The 26,548-nt window shown below is 40.5% G+C and overlaps 1 protein-coding gene across 1 annotated transcript; it reads left to right on the plus strand.

Annotated features, from left to right (window-relative positions):
• The first annotated feature begins 2,033 nt into the window (after positions 1–2,033).
• On the plus strand, positions 2,034–9,849 carry BAMBI (BMP and activin membrane bound inhibitor). The gene is made up of 3 exons (XM_033931446.1): positions 2,034–2,262; positions 5,830–6,114; positions 9,118–9,849. Exons 1-3 carry the CDS (start codon positions 2,187–2,189, stop codon positions 9,534–9,536), a joined length of 780 nt encoding a protein of 259 aa, XP_033787337.1. The 5' UTR covers positions 2,034–2,186; the 3' UTR covers positions 9,537–9,849.
• The last annotated feature ends 16,699 nt before the right edge of the window (positions 9,850–26,548 follow it).

Below are 26,548 nucleotides of genomic sequence, written 5' to 3' on the forward strand. Positions count from 1 at the left end.
CAGCCTTGTGATGTTTAGTTAACAGTGCTGTACTCGGGGTCGCTGGGTTTGTTTTTTGTGCAATTCTAATACAGTACTATAAAATGTGAGGTCCTAGGGCTGCACTTATAAATGATATAATAATTCATAGATCTACTGGATTTACTAATTAATATAATATAGCTTAGACTTCTGTTCTTTGCAAGAAATATGCAGTAATCTACCCTCCCCCCCCAAAAAAAAAAATATATATACTGTCACTTCACGGCCAATTCACTATAAATCGTCAAATCATTTAAATATTTGTTGAAAACAATGCTTTTAGAGTCACTGACTTCTAGGGCAAAATAATAAAAAAAAAAAGTATGGCAAACACGGTTGCGGTCAGAAAAGATCCCACGATCACCGAAGCTGATCGGAAAAAAAAAAAAAAGTTGTGTTTTTTTTTGTTTGTTTTATATTCTTTAGTGCCTTCATTTGCACTAAGATGTGGCTCAAAAGTTCTTGTTTCTGTATATAACGACAGCATATTACTTAAATGGCTTCTACTGAGAACATTATTTTAAATGAAGTTGCAGGAAAATGATAGGCAGTTTGCTGCATTCCTAACCAGCGTAGCCTTTGGGACACTCAGGGCGTCGCTTCTCGTTCAGTTCACTACGTTTCTTCAAGGTTGCTCAGTCAGACTGTGACGTAGACACCTGGTCCCCCCCCCCCGTCCCCCCGCCCCTATTATACAGAACCAAACAGCTGCCATTTAGAACCAAACCGGTGTCGAAAGTCCAAGCGCAGATTCCAACTGTACGCACGACAAGGGCGATCTTTTAGTATTGAAGCCCCCAGCGTGCCAGACTCTTTTTTTTTTTTTTTTAATGTATAGATTCCATTTCAAGATTTTTACAGTAAAGAAGCCAGACAGGAGGACGTGGGCGTCGGTGTTCTTTTGGCGAGCTGAGACAGTGCACTAACAAACTAATTACCATATCAGTAAGAGGATCGCGTGGAGTTTGATATCGATCAGGCTGGGCTCTCTGTTTGCCTGGGATTGTTTGGGGATAATTGAGTGTCAGTCTCTGTCTGTGTCGTCTCGGTGGCGCCATGTGCTTTTGGCTTGCTAATTTCACTAAACGGTCTGTTTGCCGACTTGCTACCACATCGAGCCCAACTTACACTGGCTCGTTCTGATCAGCCGTCTGATTGGATTTTATTGATTACAATAACATAAATAAATGATGAAAAACGAGAGACTTCTCCCCTTGCAAACTGATTTACTGTAGCTTTCATTGCAGCACAGACATTGGTCTACGAAGAGCTTTGCTTAATAAACATTTAAAATAGCTTCCTCTATGCAGTGCTTTTGTACAGCCATTGATGCATGGATTGTTTCCTACCATCACTGTACATGCTTAGTAATGAATAAAATAGATCGTGAAACAAAATCAAATGGTTTATATATATATATATATATATATATATATATATATATATATACAGTATACTGTATATAAATTCTGAATGCCCAATCCCTATGAGGCAACATATATTCATTCCAAGGGTGGCGAAGTTGCGTTAAAGAACCCCATTCGAAAATTTTTTTTCTATAGGTACATAAATGGGCAAACAAAACGTTCTTTTTGAATAAAGGGCAAAGTCCCCCCCAAAAATAAAGCTGTGCTTTTAAGTAGACTCGTTTCCACATATAGCCGGCATCACAGCTAAGAAATCTCTTTTAGGATGCGCGAGACAGAAAGACAGAAGCAGCGCGCGCTCTCGTTGTCCAGCGCCCAGAGGTGCAGCAACTGCAGAAGCCAAAGCACTTCATTCACTGGGGCTTTGTGACGTCTCAAGACGACCCACCAACCACAACCTCTCCCCCGACGCCCGCTCACCTTTCCCCACTTCCTCACTCGACTGGCAGTGGGGAGAACCAATCACAGTGAACTAGGGCGACCTGGGGGAGGGGAGGGGAGGAACCCTACGCTGCGCCATCCAATAGTTGCAGGGGGCGGGCGGGTTGCGAGCTGTGCGGGGATATTTTTGCAGCCACCCGAGCGCCACCTGGGGTTAGAGCGCTGGTAGCTGGGTTGCTCGGCGGAGGTGCGGCGCGGACGGATTCAGGCCGTGCTCTATCCATGCCACTGTGATCCTGAAGCGCCGGGAGGTGGAGGTAGCGGCCGTGGAAGGGGCGTTCGGCCCCCGGGGCTTAAATGGATCGCCGCTGCGCTTTTCTCTCCCTCTGGTTGCAACTTGAGCTGTGTGCCATGGCCGTACTCCTGAGCAAAGGTGAGCTCCTGGGTTCGTTCATCTGTGAGGAGGAGGAGGGGGGGGGACTTTCCCTGTTTGCTCCCTTTTGCGTCGTATAGGAATGGGGAGATCAGTGCGTATCCTTGCAGCTTCCGCTTTCTGGTTCTCCCCGGTTCGCTTGCGCAACTCGGAGCTCGGGGGTAAGTGGTTGTCAAAAAGTTTGTTTTTCTTAGTTTGTCTTGAATGGGATCTCGGAGCTGGGGGCGGGGGGATCGTTTTAAAGAGACAGTACTGGTGGGGGGGCATTGAGTTGCTTGCAATAATGTGTCCAATAGTCTTGGACGCATAACTTCAAGGATGAAACCCCCCCCCCTCCTTCCTTACTCTGGTGAACACTGAAGGTGCGAACAGTAGAGGATGCTGAACCCTTTCGAATTTTAAACGATCTGTAGAATAACACATTTACATTCTAAAAAAGAGCATGATGTCTCAAAGCAGTTCACCTTTTAAGCCTTGTAGTAAGTAATGCAGACATCCCCCTTCGGTAGACGGATAGGGCGACAAGTTTGCAAAATGATGAGTTGCAGTATTTATTTATTTACTCTGGGAAGAAGGGTGTCATTAACCTTTTCAAATAACAGCTCTTGCTGCCTGCAGAGGGAAACCTCTCGGCTCCATCAAAGGCAGATGGAACAGGGAGTGACTTAGACTGATGTGAAGTCGCAGATACCGAAACTATGTGCCTGATAATGATATAATTAGGGGATCGCAGGCTTCTGGCTGCTCTTGACTTCAAAAGCTTTAAAAGAAGCCTGCAGTGTCTCCTGTAGCCATTTTGACTAAAAGCAGACATTTTGGTTTAATAGCTGCACACAGTAGGGAGAAGTTAAGAACAGGGGCGCATTGTTCCTGCCTTCTCAAAATTCTTGCATCCTTTTTTTGGCCTTCTGTATAATGAAAGAAAAAACTTAATGAAACGGAGAAAACCCCATAGTTTTTAATACAGTAAGAGGAAAATGTGGTTTTGATTTAAGGAACAGTAACAACCCAAAGAGTGGGTCTGCCTGATTATAGGTCATTAAAATACATAAGATGCTGAAACTGGATTGTGTAAATATTTGAAATGTATTTCTGGCAGACCCAGGAAGCACAGCTCAAATTTCTCTAATGCTTGGTTTATGTGTATGCTAAAACTTTTCATTCGCCCTTCCTAAAAGTTAACCTTCATCTGATCTCTCCAGTTCAAATTCATGCAAAGCGAATCTGAGGCAGGACTTGGGGTGCCGAATCTGAGCAGCAAGCCAGTTTGCCTATCTAAATATCTTTTTCAGAAGTCAAAATTTGTGATGCCAGACTCTCCCTCCTAAGCCTCTGGGGAGGTTTGGGTCAGGACTAATGCACTGCTGACCACTTGCTCAGAAAATAAAAGCTTCATTTGGCTTGCATTACCTGGGGTTATTACAGAGAAGGGACTATAGCCTGCAGCACTAGGATGAAAGCTGATCTCAAGGTGGGCTGATCTCTGCTCCTTTTCTAGCGTGCCCAGCCTCTCCCCAGCCTTGGAGAGGTTTTGGTTTAGATGGAGGAAGACCACTGTTTACTCTCTAAATGTAACCTGCCTAGAACAAAGCTTTATTCCAAACAACCAAAAAACAGTGATGGAGTGCATTATTGTAAAGTACTCAGAGTAGTTGCTTAGAAATTACATTCTTTGGGCTTCCATTTTAAATTGACTCCCTTTTTTTCACTCTTTTACTTAAAGGATGGGAGAAGTTTCCTTTATCTATATTCCAATAGTAATATTTCTTAATATTTCTGTTGTATCCCAGGTAGAAGGTGGAAGAGTAGCTTAATGGTTAGTGTAGCGGACTGGGATCCTGAGTAACTAGGTGCAATTCCCATTACAGCTTCCTGTGACCCTGGGTAAGACACCTAATCCTTCATTGCCCCACTAGGGACAGAGAAAGTATCTGCATATAATGTGGTCTGTGCTGCATGTCTAGTAGTGCTATAAGAAATTAGTAGTAGTAAAAGGACAGGAAAGTAATTCATTTACTATTTATTATTTCTGTAGCACTACCAGATGTATGCAGTGCTGTACATTAAGCATGCAAGAGACAGTCCCTGCTCAATAGGGCTTACAATCTAAATTGACACTCACATAGAGCAACAAAGGTGAATCTATACACTCTGCTCAGGGAATTACAAAGGGAATGACAAACGGATATGAGTGCTTTACAAGTGGCTTAGGTCAGGACTTAAAAATGCAGCTTGAAAAAATAGAAACATAGAATATGATGGCCGGCGGCCCAACAAGTCTGCCCACTCAAGAACCCTCCCTCCCTGGTGTACCCATCTTTTATGCATAACTCTGTAGCACCCCCACCAGTTTGTCCCATCGACTGACTTTCGAGTACGCTACTAGCCTAGTGGGCTTTCAGCATGGGTTTGAATACCGCCACGAGTTAAGCGTGTCTTTCTCTCACTCTCTGGTAAATACGGCTTTAATTGAAAGGTCGAGAATATAAGCCTTATGAAGAAGGCCTGGTATCTCTTTTTACTGAAATGCTTAAGGTTTCCAGATTTTTGTTTTCATTAGATACCACGCATATAGGATATTTAAGCTAAACTTTTCCCTTCAAGACCATGTGTTAAAAATTGTGTTCAGAAAACCATGAGCTTCCATTCAACCGCAGCTCCCCCCCACCATTCCACCCCCTCCTTATAACTTTCCATTTGGCAAATGAACCACTATTTGTAAACTGCATGGTTCCTTTTTTATAAGGTGACTAAAAGTTCTTTTGCATGAAGAACTTCAGAAAGCAACTGACCCTTTTTGCAGCCATCGGAAATGGCTGCCCAATGTTCCACAGTAAAATATTACATGCTAGTAACCTTAAGATTTATAAGGTGTTAAGCTAGTACACTATTATCCAAGCCATCTGCCAAATGCTTGCAAGGGTTACCCTAGAATGTTCTGGGTCCGATTATAACTAGTTATCTGCAAGCGTTTCCTTGCCATAGGAGGAAGATTAGTGAATATGCCATACAATTGATAGCTTAACAACCCACTGAGGTGCAGCCTCTTCTGCTGCTACAGTATTATGACTTTTAAAATGAAATATTTGTTACCTCGCAATAAGGGTCATGTATCTCTCCTTTTTCTTAGATTTCCTTACACATCCGGGGTGGGTGGGGGGAGGGAAATGTGTTTTGAAGATTAAAATTGCTTAATTATAATATTGTAATCGCATCATATGTCATATTGTATTAATAATTGGGAGGAGGGTGAGAGAAAATGATTGTTTTATGTATTACTTGTGTAGTTAATAGTGCGTTTTTTATGCAGTATTTTATGTTCAATTAATTGTATTGCGCTGTCAAAGTTTGAAAATCAATAAAGATTAAAAAATAAAAGAAAGAAAGAAATATCTTAAAATTGGTACAATTTCAGTTAATTTTCAAATGAAACTTAGAGTTCCCCTGAATGTTCTGATTAATCTGTACTTTTTTTTGGGGGGGGTGGGGGTGGCGGCGGCAAGGAAGTATATAAAACCATGTTTTAACAGAATTTCTGCAACCTTTTTTTTGTTCCCCCCCCCCAAGGTGAAATTCGATGTTACTGTGATTCTCCGCACTGTGTTGCAACTGGCTACATGTGCAAATCGGAACTGAACGCCTGCTTTTCCAGGCTGCTTGATCCCCAGAACACGAATTCCCCTCTTACCCAAGGCTGCTTGGACTCTCTTGCCACTACAGTAGACCTGTGCCAAGCTAATAGGGCTGAAAACCACACAGGCACCACAGTGCCCACACTGGAATGCTGTCACGAAGATATGTGCAATTACAGGGGACTGCATGATGTTCTCTCTCATCCCCGTGAGACTTCAGGTAAGGGAAGCAGTTTCCAAGTAAATTTTTCCCTCCTCTGTAGGCCTATGACAACCAAGACCTTGTGTGCCAGTTATTGATTTTGCTGTAAATGTAATTAGAGATACCAGAGGGGAAAAAGCATGTCTAGATGCAAAAGATGTCTCTATTGAATAGCTTTTATGTCTCCTTGAGCATTAGATGTCTGTCTGGCTAATAGGTTTTTCCCTGTTTTCAGCGTTTTGTTTTGAAGAGGTTAAACATTGCTGTGCACTGCTGTCTGTTAGTAATAACAACCTCTAATGGCATAAATGTGTGTTTTTGGAACTGGTTCACTATTTCCTTCCAGTGGCAGAGCCTTTGAAAATCGGTGTTCAGTTTTAACTTGCAGCCTACCCGCAATTTCAGAAGTTCACTCAATTGTAGGATGAGCCATCTGTCAACAGTGTAATACAGTACCTCTTGGTGAAGTATTAGTTTAGGCCCAGAGTACCCTCTCTCCAAGATTAGAACATAAGAACAAAACATAAAAATAGCCATACTATGTCATAGTAATGGTCTGTCTAGCCCAGTATCCTGTCTTCAACAGTGGCCAATCAGTCACAAGTACCTGGCAAAAATCAAAATAGTAGCCACATTCCATGTTACCAATCCAGGGAAAAACAGTGGCTTTTCCCCATGTCTGTCTCAATGGCAGACTATAGACTTTTCCTCCAGGAACTTGTTCAAACTTTTTTTTTTTTAAAAATCAGCTGTGTTAACCGCTCTTACCACATCCTCTGGCAGTGCATTCCAGAGTTTAACTATATGATTGAAAAAATACTTTTAAAACAGATAAGAGGAAATATTTCCCTGTAACGTTGAGTGTCCCCCCTAGTCTATGTAATTTTTGATGGAGTAAAAAATTGATCCACTTGTACGTGTTCTACATCACTCAGGATTTTGTAACTTCAATCATATCTTATCTCAGCCATCTCTTTTTTTTTTTTTTTTCCCAAGCTTTCCTCATACGAGAGGAGTTCCATCCCCTTTATCATCTTTGAACCTGTTCTAGTTCTGCTAATATCTTTTTGAGATAAGGCGACCAGAAATGAATGCAGTAGGATTCTGATCACGCCAACACTATCTCCTTTAGGAACACTAATGGCCCCATAATTTGAATACACACACATACAGTATATATGAGGGAGGAATGGGCTGGGAACTAAGGGAGCCCAGTTGAAATCCCCATTGTATTTCCTTGTGATCTTAAGGCAAGTTACTTATCCCTCTATTGCAGTGTCTCGCAAACTTTACGACCGGCTGCGCGGTAAATCCAGTGTCCCAGCTGGAAGGCACCCGGAAGTGCGCGGAGGCCCATCTGGCTGCGACCCGCCGGTGGAGGGATCCAGGAGGAGAGTCATCTGCACCAGCTGACTTCCTACAGGACGTTCCTCTTGCCGCGAGAGACACGTCCTATAGGCAGGCAGCTGGCATGGATGACTCTCCACCTCGCCAGCGTGTTGCAGCACACTAGAAATCTCAGGAGGCACACAGTTTGCGATACATTGCTCTATTGCCTTGGGTACAGAAATCAGATTGTTAGCCCTCCAGGAATAGACAAATGAATGCACTTCAGTAGATTTTTGCTTGCAGCAGGCAGTACACTTCTGCCTCTCAGACTCCTCCACACCTTAGCTTTAAAGCCCTGGTAGTCTAGCGGTGAAAGCAGCAATCAAAGATAGCTGGTGTGAGTTCCTGCAGTGGTCTCGGTGAGTTTCCACGGTGTCTGGAGACTGCCCTTGGGCAGACATTTTTGATTGTGGCTTTCATGGGGCAAGAGCACTGGAAGATTGTTCCTGTCCCGTTTCACCACTAGATCACCAGGGCTTTAAGGTAAGGTGTAGAGAGAGGCAGGGGGTGCACAAATAACTGAATTTGTGAATGCCAAACCCACAAATATCTATATCCCTCCATATTTGTGGGCTTGGCATTCATACATACATATACCCAGGTACATCAGCTTTATGTATTTTCCTCCTTTTTTTTTTCTTCTTAATTTTGAATTTGTGTGTGTGTGTGTGTGTGTATATGTATATGTATATGTATATGTATATGTATATATATACATCCAGGTACATCAGCTTTATGTATTTTCCTCCTTTTTTTTTCTTCTTAATTTTGAATTTGTGTGTGTGTGTATGTGTGTGTGTGTGTATATATATATATATATATATATATATATATATATATATATATATATATATATATATATATATATATATATATATATATATATATATATATATATATATATATATATATATATATATATATATATATATATACACACACAAATTCAAAATTAAGAAGAAAAAAAAGGAGGAAAATACATAAAGCTGATGTACCTGGATGTATGTATGTGTGTATATATATATATATATATATATATATATATATATATATATATGTGTGTGTGTGTGTGTATATGTGTATATATATGTGTATATATATATGTACATTACATTACATTACATTAGTGATTTCTATTCCGCCATTACCTTGCGGTTCAAGTTGGATTACATCCAAACTAAAAACAAGAATTCCATTTCAACTTTGAAGTAATAGAATAAATGATGAGATAAAATTTTAAGGGAGAATTATGGGTTTTAGATAATGTTTGGTAATTAGAAAAAATTAGAGAGTACTAAGGGTTTATAGAGTGTTGGATATTGAGTTAGGATTGTACATAAAGCTGATGTACCTGGGTAAATGGGTAAATGGGCCAGTTGAAAACTTCCCAGTGACTTATTTTTTTTTTTTTTTTTTAATTTTCCTTGCACACAGACCCTCTGCATTGATGAGATTAAAAAAAAAAAAAAAATTTTGATGACTGTTTTGCATTTCTGTCAGGACCTATTGCTTTACTTTGATTGCACTTGCTGCCTTAAGCAACTTCCTGTTTTGCCTGATGATTATGCCAGCCTTGCAGTTGCACATACCTAGAGACTGACCTCTTTTGCATCCTTCGTGTTTTTCCTGCAGGTCAAGGAAGAGGATATCAGCATGAGAACGGCAGACACCTGGTCACCAAAGTTCAGGAGCTGACATCTTCAAGAGAGCTGTGGTTCCGGGCAGCGGTGATAGCCGTTCCCATCGCCGGGGGCTTGATTCTGGTGCTGCTCATCATGCTAGCCCTACGGATGCTTCGCAGTGAGAACAAGAGACTTCAAGATCAGCGGCAGCAAATGCTCTCTCGCTTGCACTACAGCTTTCATGGGCATAATGCGAAGAGGGGACAGTTGGGAAAGTTAGACTTGGAATGCATGGTGCCTGTGACGGGACACGAGAACTGCTGTATGACCTGTGATAAAGTGAGACCAACGGACCTCGGCCATGACAAAATTCTTTCACTGGTGCATTGGGGAATGTACAGCGGACATGGAAAGCTGGAATTTGTATGACCCTTTTTATCTGAGCTAAATGTAGTTAAAAATGAAAACATTTTTGGGGTTCTGCTGGACAGGAGCACTTTATTATGAAGACTAAAAGGGAGAAACTGGTGAATTGATGAGAGATGAGGCCCTTGAATTTTCTTTTTTGTGAAGGATTTCAAAAGCTGTCTTATTTGCACGGACTAATGTTCTGTTGCATTGCTTTTTTAATTTCAAACAGTAGAAAGAGTACACTGTCACCAGAGCTGTTTGAGCTGCACAGGGGATGTGGGCTCCTATGTCTGGTTCCTCATTGTAAAGATTTTTTTTTTTTTTTTTTAAATATATATTTTGTCTGAAATCTCTTCCTTTTTTTGTCTTAATTCACCTGGTTTTATTGGAGATGATGGTAGCAAAGAAAATTGTGCTTTTTGTTCACCCTACACAATGTTAAGCCACACATGTACAACTCTAGGCTTCTGCTAGGCCATAGTGAAGTATTTGACACTTTTTGTGGCAGTTTTTACTCTCTAGTAGTTCTTTGCATTTTCAGGGGGAATTTTTTTTTTTTTTTTTGTGTGGTATAAGACCATGGAATTTTGCTTCCTCTTGCTAAATATTGTCCAAATTTTGGTCACTTTCAAATATTTTATTTAAATACATTGTTCAGTTATGACCTGTAAGATGAGGGAGGGGGAATGAGAATGCACCTCTTAATTGTGGTGACGTCTGGGCCAGCCTAATTCTATTTCCCTATAAACAGAGAATGGAAAAAGCATAATTAAATAATACCCATAATCTGATTTATATATGGCTTTCATGTCCTTAAGTTAACTAGTTCCAAACTAAATTTCTTTGAATTAAAAATGGATTCAATTGAATGTTGAGCACTTTCCTTTATAGTACAGTTATTCATGGAATGGGTCATGCATTTAATACCACCTTTTCTGTGGTACAACCAGAGCTGTTTACATGGTATAGGCAGGTACTTCCTTTATCACTAATAGTCTCAATTTTATTTTGAGGAGGGGGTAATGAACTTTTTACCACTTTCTTGTAGATATTTCCAGTGAACTTACCCCCTCCTTCTTTTTTTTTTTTTTTTTTTTACAAAAGTGCGGAAGAGGTTTTTAGTGCCGGCCAGCACACTGAATGCTCTACACCAGCGGTTCCCAACTCTGTCCTGGAGGACCACCGGATCAGTTGGGTTTTTGGGATAGCCCTAATGAATATGCATGAGAGAGAGATGCATATAATTGAGGTGACAGGCATGCAAATCTGCCCCATGCATATTCATTAGGGCTATCCCAAAAACCCGACAGGCCTGGTGGTCCTCCAGGACAGGGTTGGGAGCCACTGCTCTACACTGCTCCTACGCTTATAGAAACTCTGACCATTGGAGCAGCGCAGAGCATTCAAAGCACCAGCTGGCGCTAAAAACCTCTTCCTTACTTTTGTAAGGGGAGGGGTGTTAGATTTTATACTATTACACAAACATATTGAAATCGCAAGCGGAAAAATTTGTCCAAATCCTGTGCTGTGAAAGCAGAATCAGTTGCAGACCGGTTGCCCAAGATACGAAACCTGGCTGTATGTTTAATTGGAAAAGCGGTGGCTAGAGCTAGAAATTTGGTCAGCTATAGGTTTGTTTGTTTTTTAACTTTGAAGCTGAAATTGAGAGAGAGCAGCAATAAAGGTTCGAGTGGGGTTATTTATATGTAAATTTTTTTTTTTTTTTTTACAAATTTTTAAAAAGTAAACATCTTCCTCCCCACCCTCCCCTTTTGCCTGTAGGGAGTTAGCTTAAGTGGTTCCAGTTCTTAGTGTGGGATGTTTGTCTGCATTTAAGCATTGCTTATATTATATTCCTACTTCAGATCTCTGCCACATCCCATGAAGATAGGAACTGTGGGTGTTTCTCTTTGCCACTTGAAGGCAATGCAATAGCACCCACAAGTTCACTAGTTGGAATTCTTCCTCATGAAAATCTATCTCAAATTGAGAATGGGGAGGAAGCTGCACTATTTCATAGCTCATATAAGACCCACAATGCACTGAAAAATTACAACAGCTTCATACCTCCTGTTCTTTAGTATTGGTAGAAGCCTTTTCATATTTAACAATTTTTTCAGTTATGCACTTATGTGTTCTTAATCCAAAAACCAAATGCAATTTAGAAAACTTTGCTGGTTTGATATTTTGTGTGTTTTTGCCTTATCAGAACAGGGCCTAGTGTTTAAGGGGCAGTTCTAATCTGGTTAGGCGAGCCCCAGTTTATCAGATAGCTGGGCTGTTAATGATAACAGCAGCAGCTCAGGCTCTCCCTGACATCAAGGGTCTTTCTGCTCAATCTGGGCCTGCTGAATCTGAGATTCTGGGCTTTTTCCAGTTCTGTTTTTTTTTTTTTTTTTTAGGACATTGATATTATTAGGCAGGTTTGGGCGGTAAATTCATCAACAGGAGCCAACGATTAGCAAGTGCTAAATGCTAAAGACACCCATAATATACTTATGGGCATCTTTACCGTTTAGCATGCTCTGGTTGATCAAGTCCCATCTTAGATTTTAATGACTACACATTTGCTTTTAATTGTGTTGTACCTACTCAGTAGTGATCAATGGAGAACACTTACAAATTCTGGTCTCGCCAAATATGGACCTTTCTCATTAACTTTTTTAGTTAAATTTTTCTTATGTGATGGAGTCTCTCTTTTTTTTTTTTTTTCTTTTCTCCTGTACAAGCTTTGGTTTTAAAGTTTGAGCAATAAACTTGATATTTTATTGCTTTTTACCATACTCCAGAATACAGAAAACTTATTTTATTTCTTTTTTTAAGTCATATAACATGGGATGAGAAAATATCCTCCTTCAGGGCTGCATTTACTAAACTTTTCTCTTGTAGCCATAGAGTAGGGGTGGGGTAGTTTATTACTAAATCAAGCCCCACTACTGTAACTTTTCTTTGGGTTACCCCACCCTGACAAACTTGCTGCACTTTTCTGTTGAAACTCAAGACAACAGGAGCTTTGACCTTCCTGCAGAATACCAAGTATCTGCTTTTGAAATTGCTAAATGACCCTTTTTTTTTTTTTTCTTTTTTTAAGAGCCTGTAAATCTGGTTTCAATATCTGATGATTACAGGCTGATCTGGGAGCTTGAAAGTAACCACTGGACTCCATAATCAATGCTTTCAGTGCCCGGGCTCCAGTCCTGCGTGGAGGCCAAGGCCACAGCTCTGTGGAGCACACAAGCACAGCTGGAACTGCTGAAGAGGCAGAAAAGCAGTTCTGAAAGGACATTTTTAAGTGACGCAGCCTGATTGTATGTTATATAAAAGAAAATTGCATCCTAAAGAAAATGAAATTACAGCTGCACAATAGAGTATAGGGTATTACAGGATCAAATGCGACTGCAGTTTGAAAATAGGCTAGTGAGATAGTGTCCACGTTCTGCAAAACAGGAACCTCAAATCAATGCTTTTTGATGTTATTTTTATTTTCTGGGAGAACAGCTGGTTAAGAGTTTTTTGTTTGTTTTTTTTTTTTTTGGGGGGCTTGTTTAATTTAATAGGTTTTATTTACTACTTTTCTGATTAAATTCACCCAAGGTAATTGTAGAATAAGAAAACAGTTCTGCTATGAAAAATAATAAAAATATTTTACAATTAAAGCAACTTTTTCTGAAAAGGCACTCCCCTACTTCTGGCAGTGAAATGACAGCCAGCCTGCTGCAATTCAGGGATCTTCCTCTTATGAGTGTACATATGTTCTGGCAGTAATATTAAAAGTTAATTTTTGTACAATGTGTGAGCCTCTGAAAAATATGTACATTGTCATGATGGTATGTATAGGGGAGAAGCATATAGGTGTAGATTTTGAAATGTGCTCATCTGCACATGTACCTGAAAAATTATATATGTGAACACTTATTCCTGCTAAGGGGGGGGGGAGGGGTGCACATAAATGGCTGTGCCTCCAATGTAGGTGCAGTTTCTGTTATATAGGCACCTAATTCTCTTTATAAAATAGTTGCATATTTGTTGTAAAATTGACTTTAGAATAGGCTTAAACTACTAGGCATCTCTTTGTGAAAATACCCCCCCCCCAAAAAAAAAAGATATCAAAAAGTGACTACTTTTTAACACTGCTCATTCTGTGCTGATGTGAGGAATGCCCAAAAATCAGTAAATGCATGTTAACCTCTAGTGCTAGAAGTCACAATGGAAGGGTTGGGTGTGGAGCTTGAATACTCCCAAATGAAAAAGAAGTTCCAATACCCCTGCCTGCATAACAGATGGCTCCTCCCTAATTCTGCAGCCGGACTTCTGCTGGACTGCCTCGATTCCCTGTACGCAGTTATATTCTTTCCAGCAAAGTTGTGACTTTTTGAATTTGTTGCCACATCGCAGCAAAGGCACAAACTTTGGTTGCTGCATTACCCTTTTAATCTGGGAGCAGCGGATTTAATTGTTTTAAGCACTTTTGTGCACTCACTAAAATTCACATTCTTTTCTCACCAGGGATCAAAGGTCCTAGGATGTTTCACAGGTGATACCCTTTTGGGTGTACTATTGTGGCAGCAGTGCTCTAGGGAGGCTTCCCGTGGCACGCTGTATAAACCGAGGACCTCCTCTCATACATAAATATTTAAATTAGGGAATATTGACTAGTTAGTGGATTTTGTCTGCTTCTTTCTGCCTTGATAGGGGATGGGGATATTTTTTTCTAGTGGAGTTATTGTACTCTTCCCTTTTGGGTTTTTTTTTTCCTATTGTGGTTATATTCTTTCCAACATTTTTTGTAGTGTTATAATGAAAATATCAATCGCTTCAGAAGCTCTTGGCTACCTTTGCTCACTGTGGCCCTTTTGTTAAATCTGTAGCAATATTGATATACTGTACAGTACTTATAATCTGTTTCAAAATCTAAATAAGAACATTGAACAGAGTAGCTTAAGAAAAGGTGCTCCCCCCACACCAATTGTCCTTTTTTATTTTTTTTAAATAATTTTCAATCATTACACACCAATTGTCCTTTTATATTTACTGAAACAGCCCAACTGAATGTTTACTCTTGGGCTGCATTCTGCTATATCCTGTCATCTAAGTTTAGGCTCTCCCCAAATAAATACACTGTGTGCTTTTGTTTTTCTTAGGTTGGGAAGTCATTGTTTGCAGCTTCTGTAGCCAGTGGGGAGGGGTGGGGGAGTCTGAAATCCAAAATGCACTAGTAAAGCCTAGGGAGAGGGAGAACTGAGTTGCCCGGCCTTACTAGCCAAACAGAGACTTGCTATTCATTCCATCACCATGTTCACTAATGAAACATATAAGCTGTCCCAGCACAGAGAAAAAAAGGTTTTAGGAGCCAAACTTATGATTGAGAAATATAGGGCTCCTTTTACTAAGGTGCGCTAGCGGTTTTAGCGCTCACTACAATGCCGCTTGCGTTAGTATTTTTCATTTAGCACGGGGTTTGCACACGCTAATCTTCAGCGTGCGCTAAAAACGCTAGCGCACCTTGGTGAAAGGAGCCCATAGTGCTATCTTTCTCCTGAAGCTTAAAGTGAGAAAAAATATTTTCTATAGATATAATTTATTTGTTTTTCTTAAGGCATTGGAATTAGTGGGTTCAATCACTTAGGGCTCAGCAGTTCAGGCAAACTAAAATAAATTCACTTTTCACCTAACAGCAGCAGCAGCAGCCACAGCCATGAGAGTTGAAAGTATGACGGAACAGTCTTAAAATCATCTCGGACTTAGCTTCCCATAGTAAAATGATACAATTTCCAGAATTTGCATAAGGGCAGGGTAAAATGTGTTTATCATAAGAAGTGCCATCTCCGGAACAGACCCTAGGTCCATCAAGTCTGGTGATCTGCACATGCGAGGGCCCCACCAGGTGTACCCTGGCATAGTTTTAGTCCCCATATCACTCTAAGCTTCTCAAAAGGAGATGTGCATCTAGCTTACCCTTACCTATGTCACCTTATGCCACTCATAAGGAGATGTACATCTAACTTACCCTTAAATCCTAGAACGGTGGATTCCGCAATTACCTCTTCTGGGAGAGCATTCCAGGTGTCCACCACTCGTTGCGTGAAGCCGAACTTCCTGATATTTGTCCTGAACTTGTCCCCCCTTAGCTTCAGTCCATGTCCTCTTGTCCGTGTCACATTCCAGGTGTGTGTCTCAATGTACAATATTTCCTAGTTTTGGGGTGTTTATTACATAATTTGCTCCTTCTTATGTTTTCATTGTGTGTTCTTTTTTCGTAACTTGCTGCTCTTATTCTCCTGTCGTTTGCATGTGTGAACGTATTTTGCACAGTAAGGCCGATTGAATTAAATTGGGCAGACCTGTATGAAGTTCAATGTGTAATCAAATTATACGTTAATAATCTGTGTGCAAAAACTGACACACAGAAGATCACACCGGTTTCCATTGCAATAGGCTAAAAAAAAAAGATTAGTAACGGAATCTATTTTGTGCACGGACTATATTAGCACCTGTAGGAGTTGCACACATCTTAATATGCTTAATGTACGTAGCTGGGAAACTGTTCTGCACATATTATTGGTACGAAATTTACATTGCTCCAGTTGAACACTTTATCCATTATGCTAGCTCAAGAAAAAAAACCCGGTCAAAACCCTCGCTAACTCTAGCTGCAGGAAAATGAACTTACCTTTTACTCTACCTTAGCATAAGAGCTAAAGCCACAGCATTAGAAAAAGTTGTGTGTGCACTTTTGTGCACCTGGGATGAATAGCTAATGCTGGCATTCTCCTTGGATTTAAATACCTAAGTGGCGTAAATGTGCATGAGTCAAGTCTCTTTTCATTTGAAAGGAAGCTCTGGAATGAGAGGGCATAGGATGAAGTTAAGAGGCGATAGCCTCAGGAGTAATCTAAGGAAATACTTTTTTTTTTTTTAAGAAAGGGTGATAAATGTGTGGAACAGTCTCCTGGAAGAGGTGGTGGAGATAGAGACTATCTGAATTCAAGAAAGCCTGGGTTCTCTTAAGAGAGAGGAAAAGATAATGGTTACTGTGGATGGGCAGACTGGATGGGCCATTTGGCCTTTATCTGCTATCATGTTTCTATCTGGATTATGAAGCTATAGATTTGAGCACAGAAAGTGAGCATGTTGGCAACTTCAGTGCCTAGTATTTTCAATGAGTACGTCTAGTTTCATGATGCAGCTGTGATTTTGATAATGATCACCTTAATGTTGCTGTGTACAAGGCTTCCATTTATCCTGAAGCCAAAAGGGAAACTGGCAACCTGGTTGTCTTGCACTACAATATCTTGTCAATATTCAGCTAGTGACAGGTCAGTGGGTGGATGTGGTTTGTTGTTTTTTTCCAAATGCTGACCACTGCAGGCAGAATTTGGTCCTAAAATTTAGTGCTAGCACCTATGAGGGTACCCATACTGAACATCTAGGCTCTGGCTGATCTCTTCCCAGGGCTGGAATGCATGCATGCAGGCAATGTTTGATTTTCAACCTGCTACCTGGTTGCCTAACCAGATAGAAGACTGAATATTGGGTGATTGTACCTGATCTGCCTAGAAGAGCAATGACAACTCCTGTCCCCATCCCACCATGAAAAGCCTCCCAAGATAGACCTTACTCTTGAACCTCCCCCCACCAACACAAGCTATGCCTTCAAGATACACCCCCCCCTGAACCTCAACACTCTTCCTCCCTGGTGGCCAACCTGCGGAGCACAATTCAAATGGGCAAATTGCTTTGAATAGTGACCCTTATGATTTTTTTTTGCAAACTTTATATTGAAAAGCATAAAGCACATGGATGTATTTCTTTATAAAAATTGTTAATACATCATAATAAATACAAAAGAACTAGAGTTACACATAGGCTTGGAAATTTGATGCTTTCTACATTTGGGGTTTTCACTTCTTACTTTTTTCCAAAGTTATCCACTCATATCACATGTCCTTTAGGTCCTCCTGCCAGCTTGGCCCTGCTTTCATCATCCTGGTGACCTTCAGCATCTCAATATGTGCTTATATATTTTGTTTAGAGTTGAATAGTTTGCTAGAGATCTGCTTCTGCCTGGTATTAATTTTTCCTACACTATTTTAAACAGCATTGTTGAAAATAAACTAGGATTTCCTATGAGAAGTTGCTTAGGGAATTCAATACACTATATAAAAATGGAATAAATCAATTACAGCATTTTATATTCATTTATCAAGGACTTCATGGGTATGTATTATAATTTCATGGAAGGCATTTTTGAATCTGCTTTCTCTGGTTCTACTCCTAGCATTAGTACTTCTGATCTTAGGTTTCTTTCTACCTCATTCTTTAATATGTTCTCTCTCTCGAGTTTCCCCAGATAAATGTGGGTTGATATGGTAATCACATACCTTGGTGAAAGAAACATTCTCATCTTCATGCCACATCTGCATCTGTGTTAGTACGCTGGTTTTTCAAAGTTTGTGCTGAACTTTATTAATAGCGGATACAGTTTCACTTATGATAGCTTATTACCCATCATGCCTCTGTGTATCAGACAAGAAAAAGCATCTTGTCAGTTTCCTAGGCAGAATGAAACTGGCAAGTGGTCCCCACTGAAACTCCAGCTCCTCCTTCCCCCCACAGTGAGCATATAATCTCTTGACCTTGTTGAGAAAAGAAAGTGATATAGGGACCTTGAAGGATCTCGACCTCATATTTAAAGAGCTCTAGAGATTCTACTAATTACTGTATACAACAGGCCTGATAATTCAACTGGCAGCACTTGGTGTTTTGCTGACCACCACTGGTGCTACGTATGCCCAGAAATTCAATGCTAGGTTATGTCTGGGCTTTGGCAATGAATTTCCAGGTTAAGTGCTACATTCAGCACTTAATTGGCTATGGGGCCATGCATGAAGATAGGATTGCAGTCCTATTTATGCCCTTATCCCAGTTGATTATCGGTACTCAACTGGCCAAGTGCTGACTCCTCCTCTAGAACAGTCCCAAAATAGCCGGTTTTGAGTTAGGCGCTAACTGGACATTTTCAGAGCCACCAACTGGTTACATGCACGTGATTTAACCAGCTGGGAGCTTTCCTGGCTGTCTAAATTGTTTTGCATATTGACCCAGATCTTTTTATACCATCCAATACTTTCCAAAATTGGGAGGCTCTTGTTACAAGTAGAATACAGTAATGCGAGGAGACTAGATATTGGAGTGCAAAACTGAATCTATAACAGGGGTCTCAAAGTCCCTCCTTGAGGGCCGCAATCCAGTCGGGTTTTCAGGATTTCCCCAATGAATATGCATGAGATCTATGTGCATGCACTGCTTTCAATGCATATTCATTAGGGAAATCCTGAAAACCCGACTGGATTGCGGCCCTCAAGGAGGGACTTTGAGATCCCTGATCTATAAATACCAGAGCCAAAGGTAGTGTCTTGTCTTCAGTCAGCTAAGCCCTCACACAGTGACTGGAGGCAGTAGCTGTCGTTTAGGCCACTGCACATCACAGTGCTTACGCCTAAATTGTCTAAAGAAGCCCACGCACTTTCGGTTCTCACTGAGCGTTTCTTCACAAGTTTCTTTAGAGCAGGGGTAGGGAACTCCGGTCCTCGAGAGCCGTAATCCAGTCGGGTTATCAGGATTTCCCCAATGAATATGCATTGAAAGCAGTGCATGCAAATAGATCTCATGCACATTCATTGGGGAAAACCTGACTGGAATACGGCTCTCGAGGACCGGAGTTCCCTACCCCTGCTTTAGAGGTTTGGCTGTCAGTACTTCTTTCAAGTACATTCCTAAAGGTCTTTTTCAAGACTACCCGAAATAGAGATACCACTGTAATATCTTGTTATCAATTTGGTATGTCCCCGGAGGAAGGCAGTGTTCTGCCGAAACCAGGATCCTAGTTGGGACTTCCAATAGGAATTTTCAATAAAATCCCTTGTGTTGTATTGTGACATGGCTTTGCCTTTCTTTTGTTTTGCTTCTCGTTGTGCTGGACAAAGGAAGATGCCTCTTTTTCTGTTGAGCTAAATAAGCCCACATCAGTACTATTTTAGGTACATGAGCCAGAGGGGCCTCTGATGAAAAGAGAATAAAGGTTTCTACTATTTCTGGAAGTGAAGAAGAGGATCCAGAGGAAGACTGCAGGAGCTGAAACAGAAGACCAGAGATCTACAGTGAAAAAGCTGCCACCACATATGAGTCCAATATCCAGAATACCAGGAAGAGGTGAAAAGGAGCTTTTCTATACCCAAGGGTAGAGAAAAAAATAGAGGTTGTCTGGGGATTATGTGTGGACCACAGTCTTCAAGTTTTCCCAAAGATTTTCAGTTGGGCTACTGGAGGACAGTCACTTTCTTCTTCCTGATCCACTTGGTTGCTGCTGTTGCTTTGCACATAGGAACATTGTTCTGCTGAACGGTGAATTCCCCCTCCCTCCACCATGCCAGAACTATGGTATCATCCATATTTCCCTCTGTCTTCACAAACCTCCCTCTCTGCACTGCTGTAAAGCATCTCCCTGATATACTGCTGCCACTACCATACTTTGCTGTAGTGAAGGTGTTAGCAGGGTGATGTGTTATGTTTGATTTGTTCCTCACATATCAATAAGCACTTTGGTTTCATCAGACCACAAAGTGTTTCTTTGCAAATGCTTTCTACTGTATCATATAGTTTTGCCCTCCCATACAGATAATATCATAGAGTAATCATGAAATTGTTGAACAGTTTGTTTATTTATTGTGCTTTATTATCCACCTTTATGAAGAGATTCACCCAAGGTAGTGTAACAGTTCAACATAATTAATTGAGAAGAATACATATTTTGTAAATGTGCCTCTGCCAGAGCCTCTAATGTAAATATAAAATATAAATAGTCCAGCTGATGAAGACCCACAAGATATGTCAGCTGGAGACTTCCTTTGAAGGTGGCCAAAAATCCCTTTTAATAAGCTTGGAAGGCAGCAGCAACATCCCTAAGCCACAGATGCTGGTACCTCAGTGGCTTAAGGATGCTGCCAGCGACTGCTATGCGTGGTAGAGGGAGTTCTGGCCACCCCTGGAGGAGGTCCTTAGCTGATGGTGTTTGGGGATCCCCACCAGCTACAGCAAGGAGCAGCAAGTACTTCAACACTGGAGAAATAAAACCAGAAATGCATTTCCTTTTCTCTTGAACATCATACAAAGATATCTGCTATATACATTTCCCAAAGCTAACGTATTTCAGTCAATAAATTCCTTTACCTTTGTTGTCTGGAGATTAATTTTTCCTATCAAGTTGATTCCAGTTTCTCTTTTTTCTGCTTTCCTGTCTTCTGGAAGTTCTTCTTAAAGCAGTTGTCCATTGGTTCCTTCTACCATGGTCCAGCATTTCTCTCTTCCCTCCCTTCCATTGTACAGCATCCTCATTCTCTTCTATCCTGGATTATTCTCCCTCCTTTTCCCCTCCTCAATCCTGCAACATATCTTCCATATTTCTCTCATTCCCTCCCTTGCTGCAAAGGGAATGGAGAAAAATATGCTATACACTACACAGATAGCCACACTGTAATATGTATACAAGAATGCAGACTTCAAAAAAACACACTGTTGTGTACTATTCATCTCATAAAAAGAAGACTATTGGCTCCTTTTACTAAGCTGCGATAGCGTTTTTAGCGCACGCAGGATTTTAGTGCATGCTAAACCAGCGCTACGTGGCTAGAACTAATGCCAGCTCAATGCTGGCATTAAGGTTTAGCACGCGCGGCAATTCAGTGCGTGCTAAGCACGTGCTAAATCTGCTTCGCAGCTTAATAAAAGGAGCCCTATGTGTGGAAAAAATCTCTTGTGGAGAAAAAAGGGCCTCAGTTAAGGCTTCAAAAACTCCACCATCACATTCAAAATCTTCTTCGAAATACCACAAACTCTGTGGATAGCACAAAAAAATACAACAGTTTGTTTAGGTTTACTCATTTATGAAGATGCCGCTACAGTTGGCATCCATTTCTTAGATAGAGATAGACACATACACTGTTCAATTTCAAGCAAAACCTTATCTGTATTGCCGGAGCTCGGCTGCTGCTCTGCTTCAAATATCTTCAGCACGCCTGTTGGCCCTGCTGCACCGTCTCCCGTCCCTTCTGTAACAATCTTGAATATATTAAATTCTGGAGTAATCAATTGCCTTCAAAAATATGCATCAAGCAAATTGATCACACCTGTGTTGAATTGTACTAATTCATGTGATGACAGGATAAATTCAGCAGTTCAACAGTTCCTGTTGGTTCTCCCTGCTGGATAGTGCTATTCAAAGTAAAGACCCAGCCATGAACACCAAAGATCTGACAAAAGAACTCTGGACCAATGTTGTGAAGGGGCACAGATCACTGTCTGGCTATAATTGCAAAGTTCTTAAATATCCTTCGGAGCATGGTCATGGATGATTAAGTCATGGTAGGTGTATGGCATAACCAAAACCCTATCTAGTTCAGTCCAAGCTTTCATACAGGATGAAAGAGATTGTTAGGGAGGAAGCCAAGACACCAGTAGTAACTTAAGAACATAAGAATAGCCTTACTGGGCTAGGCCAATGGTCCATCAAGCCCAGTAGCCCATTCTTACGATGGCCAATCCAGGTACCTAGTACCTGGCCAAAACCCAAGGAGTAGCAACATTCCCCAGATACAGATCAAGGGCAAGCAGAGGCTTCACCCATGTCTTTCTCAATAACAGACTATGGACTTTTCCTCCAGGAAATTGTTCAAACCTTGGGGTTGATTTGGCATATAAACCTGAGGATTGGATTGGAACTATGATAAAGCAACAAGTTTCCATGGCCAATGTGCACATGTGATAACATCTCAAGCACGCTGCACATCTAAAATATACGGTAAGGCGATAAGTAAAGAGTCATTACTCAAGAAAGCCAACCTTTGATCAAGAACATTCAGAAGGTACTGTAGTTTTGTGCTCTGACAAAACTAAAATAGAACTTATTGACCTAAATGCAAAGTTGAGAATGCAACATAACACATCGCCCATGGCGATAGTAGCATCATGTTATAGGGGTGTTTCTCATTAGTAGGGAGGGGATCCCTTGTCAAGATATAAGGAAATGAATGGAGAAAAGTAGAGAGGTTTTTGAGGAAAACCTGCTGCCCTCAACAAGAAAGCTGAAGTTGAGATGAATCTTCACAATTCAGCATGACAATGACCCAAAGGTAAAATTACAATGGAGTGGCTAGGGGCCAAAAAGGTAGATGTCCTTGAGTGCTCTAGACAGAATCATTATCTCAATACAATTGATTTGAGACTGCTCTTCGTCAACACTCCTTGATAAACCCGACAGATGTTAAATAGTTTTGTAAAGAAGAATGATCTAATATTCACAAATCCCCCTTTTACTAAGCTGTGGTAGAGGTATCTACTGTGGCCTGGGGGCGCTAAATGCTCTGACGCTAATAGGAATTCTATGAGCATCAGAGCATTTAGTGTTCCTGGCCATGGTAGAAACCTCTACCATGGCTTAGTAAAAGGGAGTGGAGGGGAGGAGATCTTTGATAAGGTCCTGATAGGTCTGCCATATTATGTAGTAGGAATTAGTATTAATATTAAAACAGTCAGATAACTTGGCTCCTCTTGGAAAGAATGAGAAAGATTACTTTCTAATCTTTCACTACATTCTGAGAATAATAGTTGTACCGTTCTCATAATATGTATTCTATGTATTACTGCACAGTTAGTTAAACTAGCCTAGCATTCAAATTTTCCAACTGCTTATTAGAAATAATAAATAAGTAACTCTCTGCAGGTAGCTGAAACAAGCATTGGGTCCTGGCAGGATAAATGCTTTGTAACTGAATACTGATCAGTTGGCTGACAGACTGTCAGAGTGATGGGGTGGATGTTGAATTGACCATTTGTTTTTTTTTGACTAGATGGATGCTGAAGGCTGAGAAAAAAATGTTGAGTTAACTGATAAAAGGAGGATGCATATTCTAGGGGTGGAGAGAGAGAGAGAGAGAGGGTGGCTGTGAACTGTTTGCTGTGTAAGGTCTTTCTAGAGATAAAAGAATGCAAAGAATACTCATAAGAACTAAGGTATCTGGAAATGGCCAATAGGATCAAGCATTTTACTTTGGGTTAAGGCATGAAGCCAGGGAGGTTTCAAGGAGAACATATGAGCTGCCATACTGGGCCAAAAGTCCATCAAGCCCAGTATCCTGTTTCCATCAGTGGTCAATCCAAGTCACAAGTACCTGGCAAGATCCCAAAACAGTAAAACAGATTTTATGCTGCTTATTCTAGAAATAAAGTAGTGGTTTTTTCCCCAAGTCTTTCTTAATAAATGGTTTATGGACTTTTCTTTTAGGAAATTATGCAAATCTTTTTAAAACCCTGCTAAACTAACTGCTTTTACCACATTCTCTGGCAATGAATTCCAGAGTTTAATTATATGCTGAGTGAAGAAATTTCCATTTTGTTTTTAATTTACTACTTAGTAACTTCATTGCATGCCCTTAGTCCTAGTATTTTTGGAAAGAGTAAACATGTGATTCACTCCACTCAGCATTTTATAGACCTCTATCATATCGCCCCTGATCCATCTCTTTTCCAAGCTGATGCCTAGTATCCAAGTCTCACAAGGTCCTCTTGCAATTTTTCACAATCTTCTTGTGATTTAACAACTTTGAACAACTTTGTGTCATCAGCAAATTTAATTATCTCACTAGTTATTCCCATCTCTAGATCATTGATAAATATGTTAAAGCAGTGGTTCTAGCACTGACCCCTGGGGAATCCCACTATTTACCCTTCTCCATTGAGAATATTGACCATTTAAACCTACTCTGTTTTCTGTCTTTCATCCAGTTCTTAATCCATAATAGGACATTATCTCCTATCCCATGACTTTCTAATTTCCTTAGAAGTCTTTCATGAGGTACTTTGTCAAATACCTTTTGAAAATCCAAATACACAATATCAGCTGGCTCACCATTATCCATGTGATATTTTTGAATAACATCCATGCCTGATGTATATTTTTGACCTTTGAAGCTGCTCCTCTAAGTGTCTGGTTTTGGGTTGTTTTTTTTTTTTACCATTCTCATATTATCATAGTCTCCTTTTTAAAAGTTAAATGCTGTTCTATTGGATTTCCTGTGTGAACTTATTCCAGGGGTTATATCAAATGTGAATAAGTTCACACAGGAAATCCAATACAACAGCATTTAACTTTTAAAAAAAGGAGATTTTGATAACATGAGGAGAATGGTAAAAGACATTTAGAGGAGCAGTTGCAAAGGTCAAAAATATACATCAAGCATGGATGATATTCAAAAATACCATCCTGGAAGCCCAGACTACATATATTCCATGTATTAAAAAAGGAGGAAGGAAGACCAAACAGCAGCCGTCATGGCTAATGAGTGAGGTGAAGGAAGCTATTATGATCACTGTTATCAAGCAGCCCCAGCATCATTACCTCCCATACCAATTCATGCGCTTCACTAACAACTAGGCCTAGAATTTATTCGCCTTTGTTGGTTCCTGAAACAGCTGCTCCACAAAGCAGTCCTTGATTTCATCAAGGAATTTTATCTCCCTAGCATGCCCTGACATTACACTTACCTAATCGATATTGGGGTAGTTGAAATCACAATCACCATCCATACCCACAACAAAGATTAAATGGATTTGCAACTCATCAAAAATTATCAAAAATTAGCAGTGTGGTGAAAAAGACCACAGTTAGTCTGCATAGATCAGAAAAAAGCTCCACACTAAAATTATAAGTTGCTGTCAAAATGGTAGGCTTTACACTTCTATACTTTAAGAACCACTCCGTATCCAAAAATAAGGTAAGGCTATAAATGTGGTAATTGTTTGATGTGCCATTAGATGGTTGAAGCCGATATTTTTGTGCATCTGCATACACAGAAGCAGTACAGATTGAAGGATTATACAAACTGTCAGTCACAAGGAGTGGTGTATGCTCTGTGGTGCCATGTTTCTTGGTGCATGTGGGGCAGACTTCAAGGGTCTTAAAGACCCTTTTGCAGGAGCATAAATCATGTTTAACTACATTCAGATTGGAGGACCCTATGGTTTCTCATTGCTTTTGATATTTTGAAATGTGTAGTGCTAGAGCAATGTAAACTTTCCATTAGGAGGGGGTGACTGGAGCTAATATCTTCGGCAATGTGAACAGCGATGGATTTTTGAATTAGATACAGTCCAGTTGAAGGGGTTGAACATTCGTGTGAAATAGAATGCCTTCTTTTGACAAGGAAGTTTAGGATTGGCTGAAATAAGCAGGAAGAGAAGGAATAATATGATAGTAACTTAGTAGATGACAGCAGATAAAGACCCAAGTGGTCCATCCAGTCTGCCCACCAATACATGCTCCATAAATTAATTTAGTTTAAATGGTCCTTTTTCTTAGATATTTCTGGGCCAGAAACCCAGAGCCCTGCCCAGTAGTGTGCTTAGGTTCTATCTACTGGAGTCTCCATCAAAGTTCACTCCAGCCCATCTTAACCATTCCAGCCATCAAAACCCTCCCCAGCCCATCCTCAACTGAATGTCCATATACGGAACACAGGCCCTGCAAGCTTGCCCAGTACTGGCTTAGTTCCTTCAATGTATACCCATTATTCTCTGATTAGAGATCATCTGTGTTCATCCCATGCTTGTTTGAACTCTGTTACCATTTTCTTCTCATCACCTCCCTCAGGAGCGCATTCCACTCATCAACCACCCTCTCCATAAAGAAGAATTTCCTAACATTACTCTTGAATCTACCACCCCTCAACCTCATATTATGCTCTCTGGTTTTACCATTTTCCTTTCTCTGGAATAGATTATGCTCTACGTTAATACCTTTGAAGTATTTGAATGTCTGAATTATATCTCCCCTGTCCATTCTTTCCTCTAGGGCAGGGGTAGGCAATTCCAGTCCTCGAGAGCCAGAGCCAGGTCAAGTTTTCAGGATATCCACAATAAATATGCATGAGATAGATTTGCATCTCAAGGAGGCAGTGCATGCAGATCCATCTCATACA

Source organism: Geotrypetes seraphini, chromosome 2 (genome assembly GCF_902459505.1).
Source record: "Geotrypetes seraphini chromosome 2, aGeoSer1.1, whole genome shotgun sequence".
NCBI lineage: Eukaryota > Metazoa > Chordata > Amphibia > Gymnophiona > Dermophiidae > Geotrypetes > Geotrypetes seraphini.

What these genes read in the sequence shown, in the direction of transcription:
- BAMBI (XM_033931446.1), top strand. Translation starts at nt 2,187, where the DNA reads ATGGATCGCCGCTGCGCTTTTCTCTCCCTCTGGTTGCAACTTGAGCTG. An exon ending in GGCCGTACTCCTGAGCAAAG is followed by an intron (nt 2,263 to 5,829) that starts GTGAGCTCCTGG and finishes CCCCCCCCCAAG; the next exon opens with GTGAAATTCGATGTTACTGT. An exon ending in TCATCCCCGTGAGACTTCAG is followed by an intron (nt 6,115 to 9,117) that starts GTAAGGGAAGCA and finishes TTTTTCCTGCAG; the next exon opens with GTCAAGGAAGAGGATATCAG.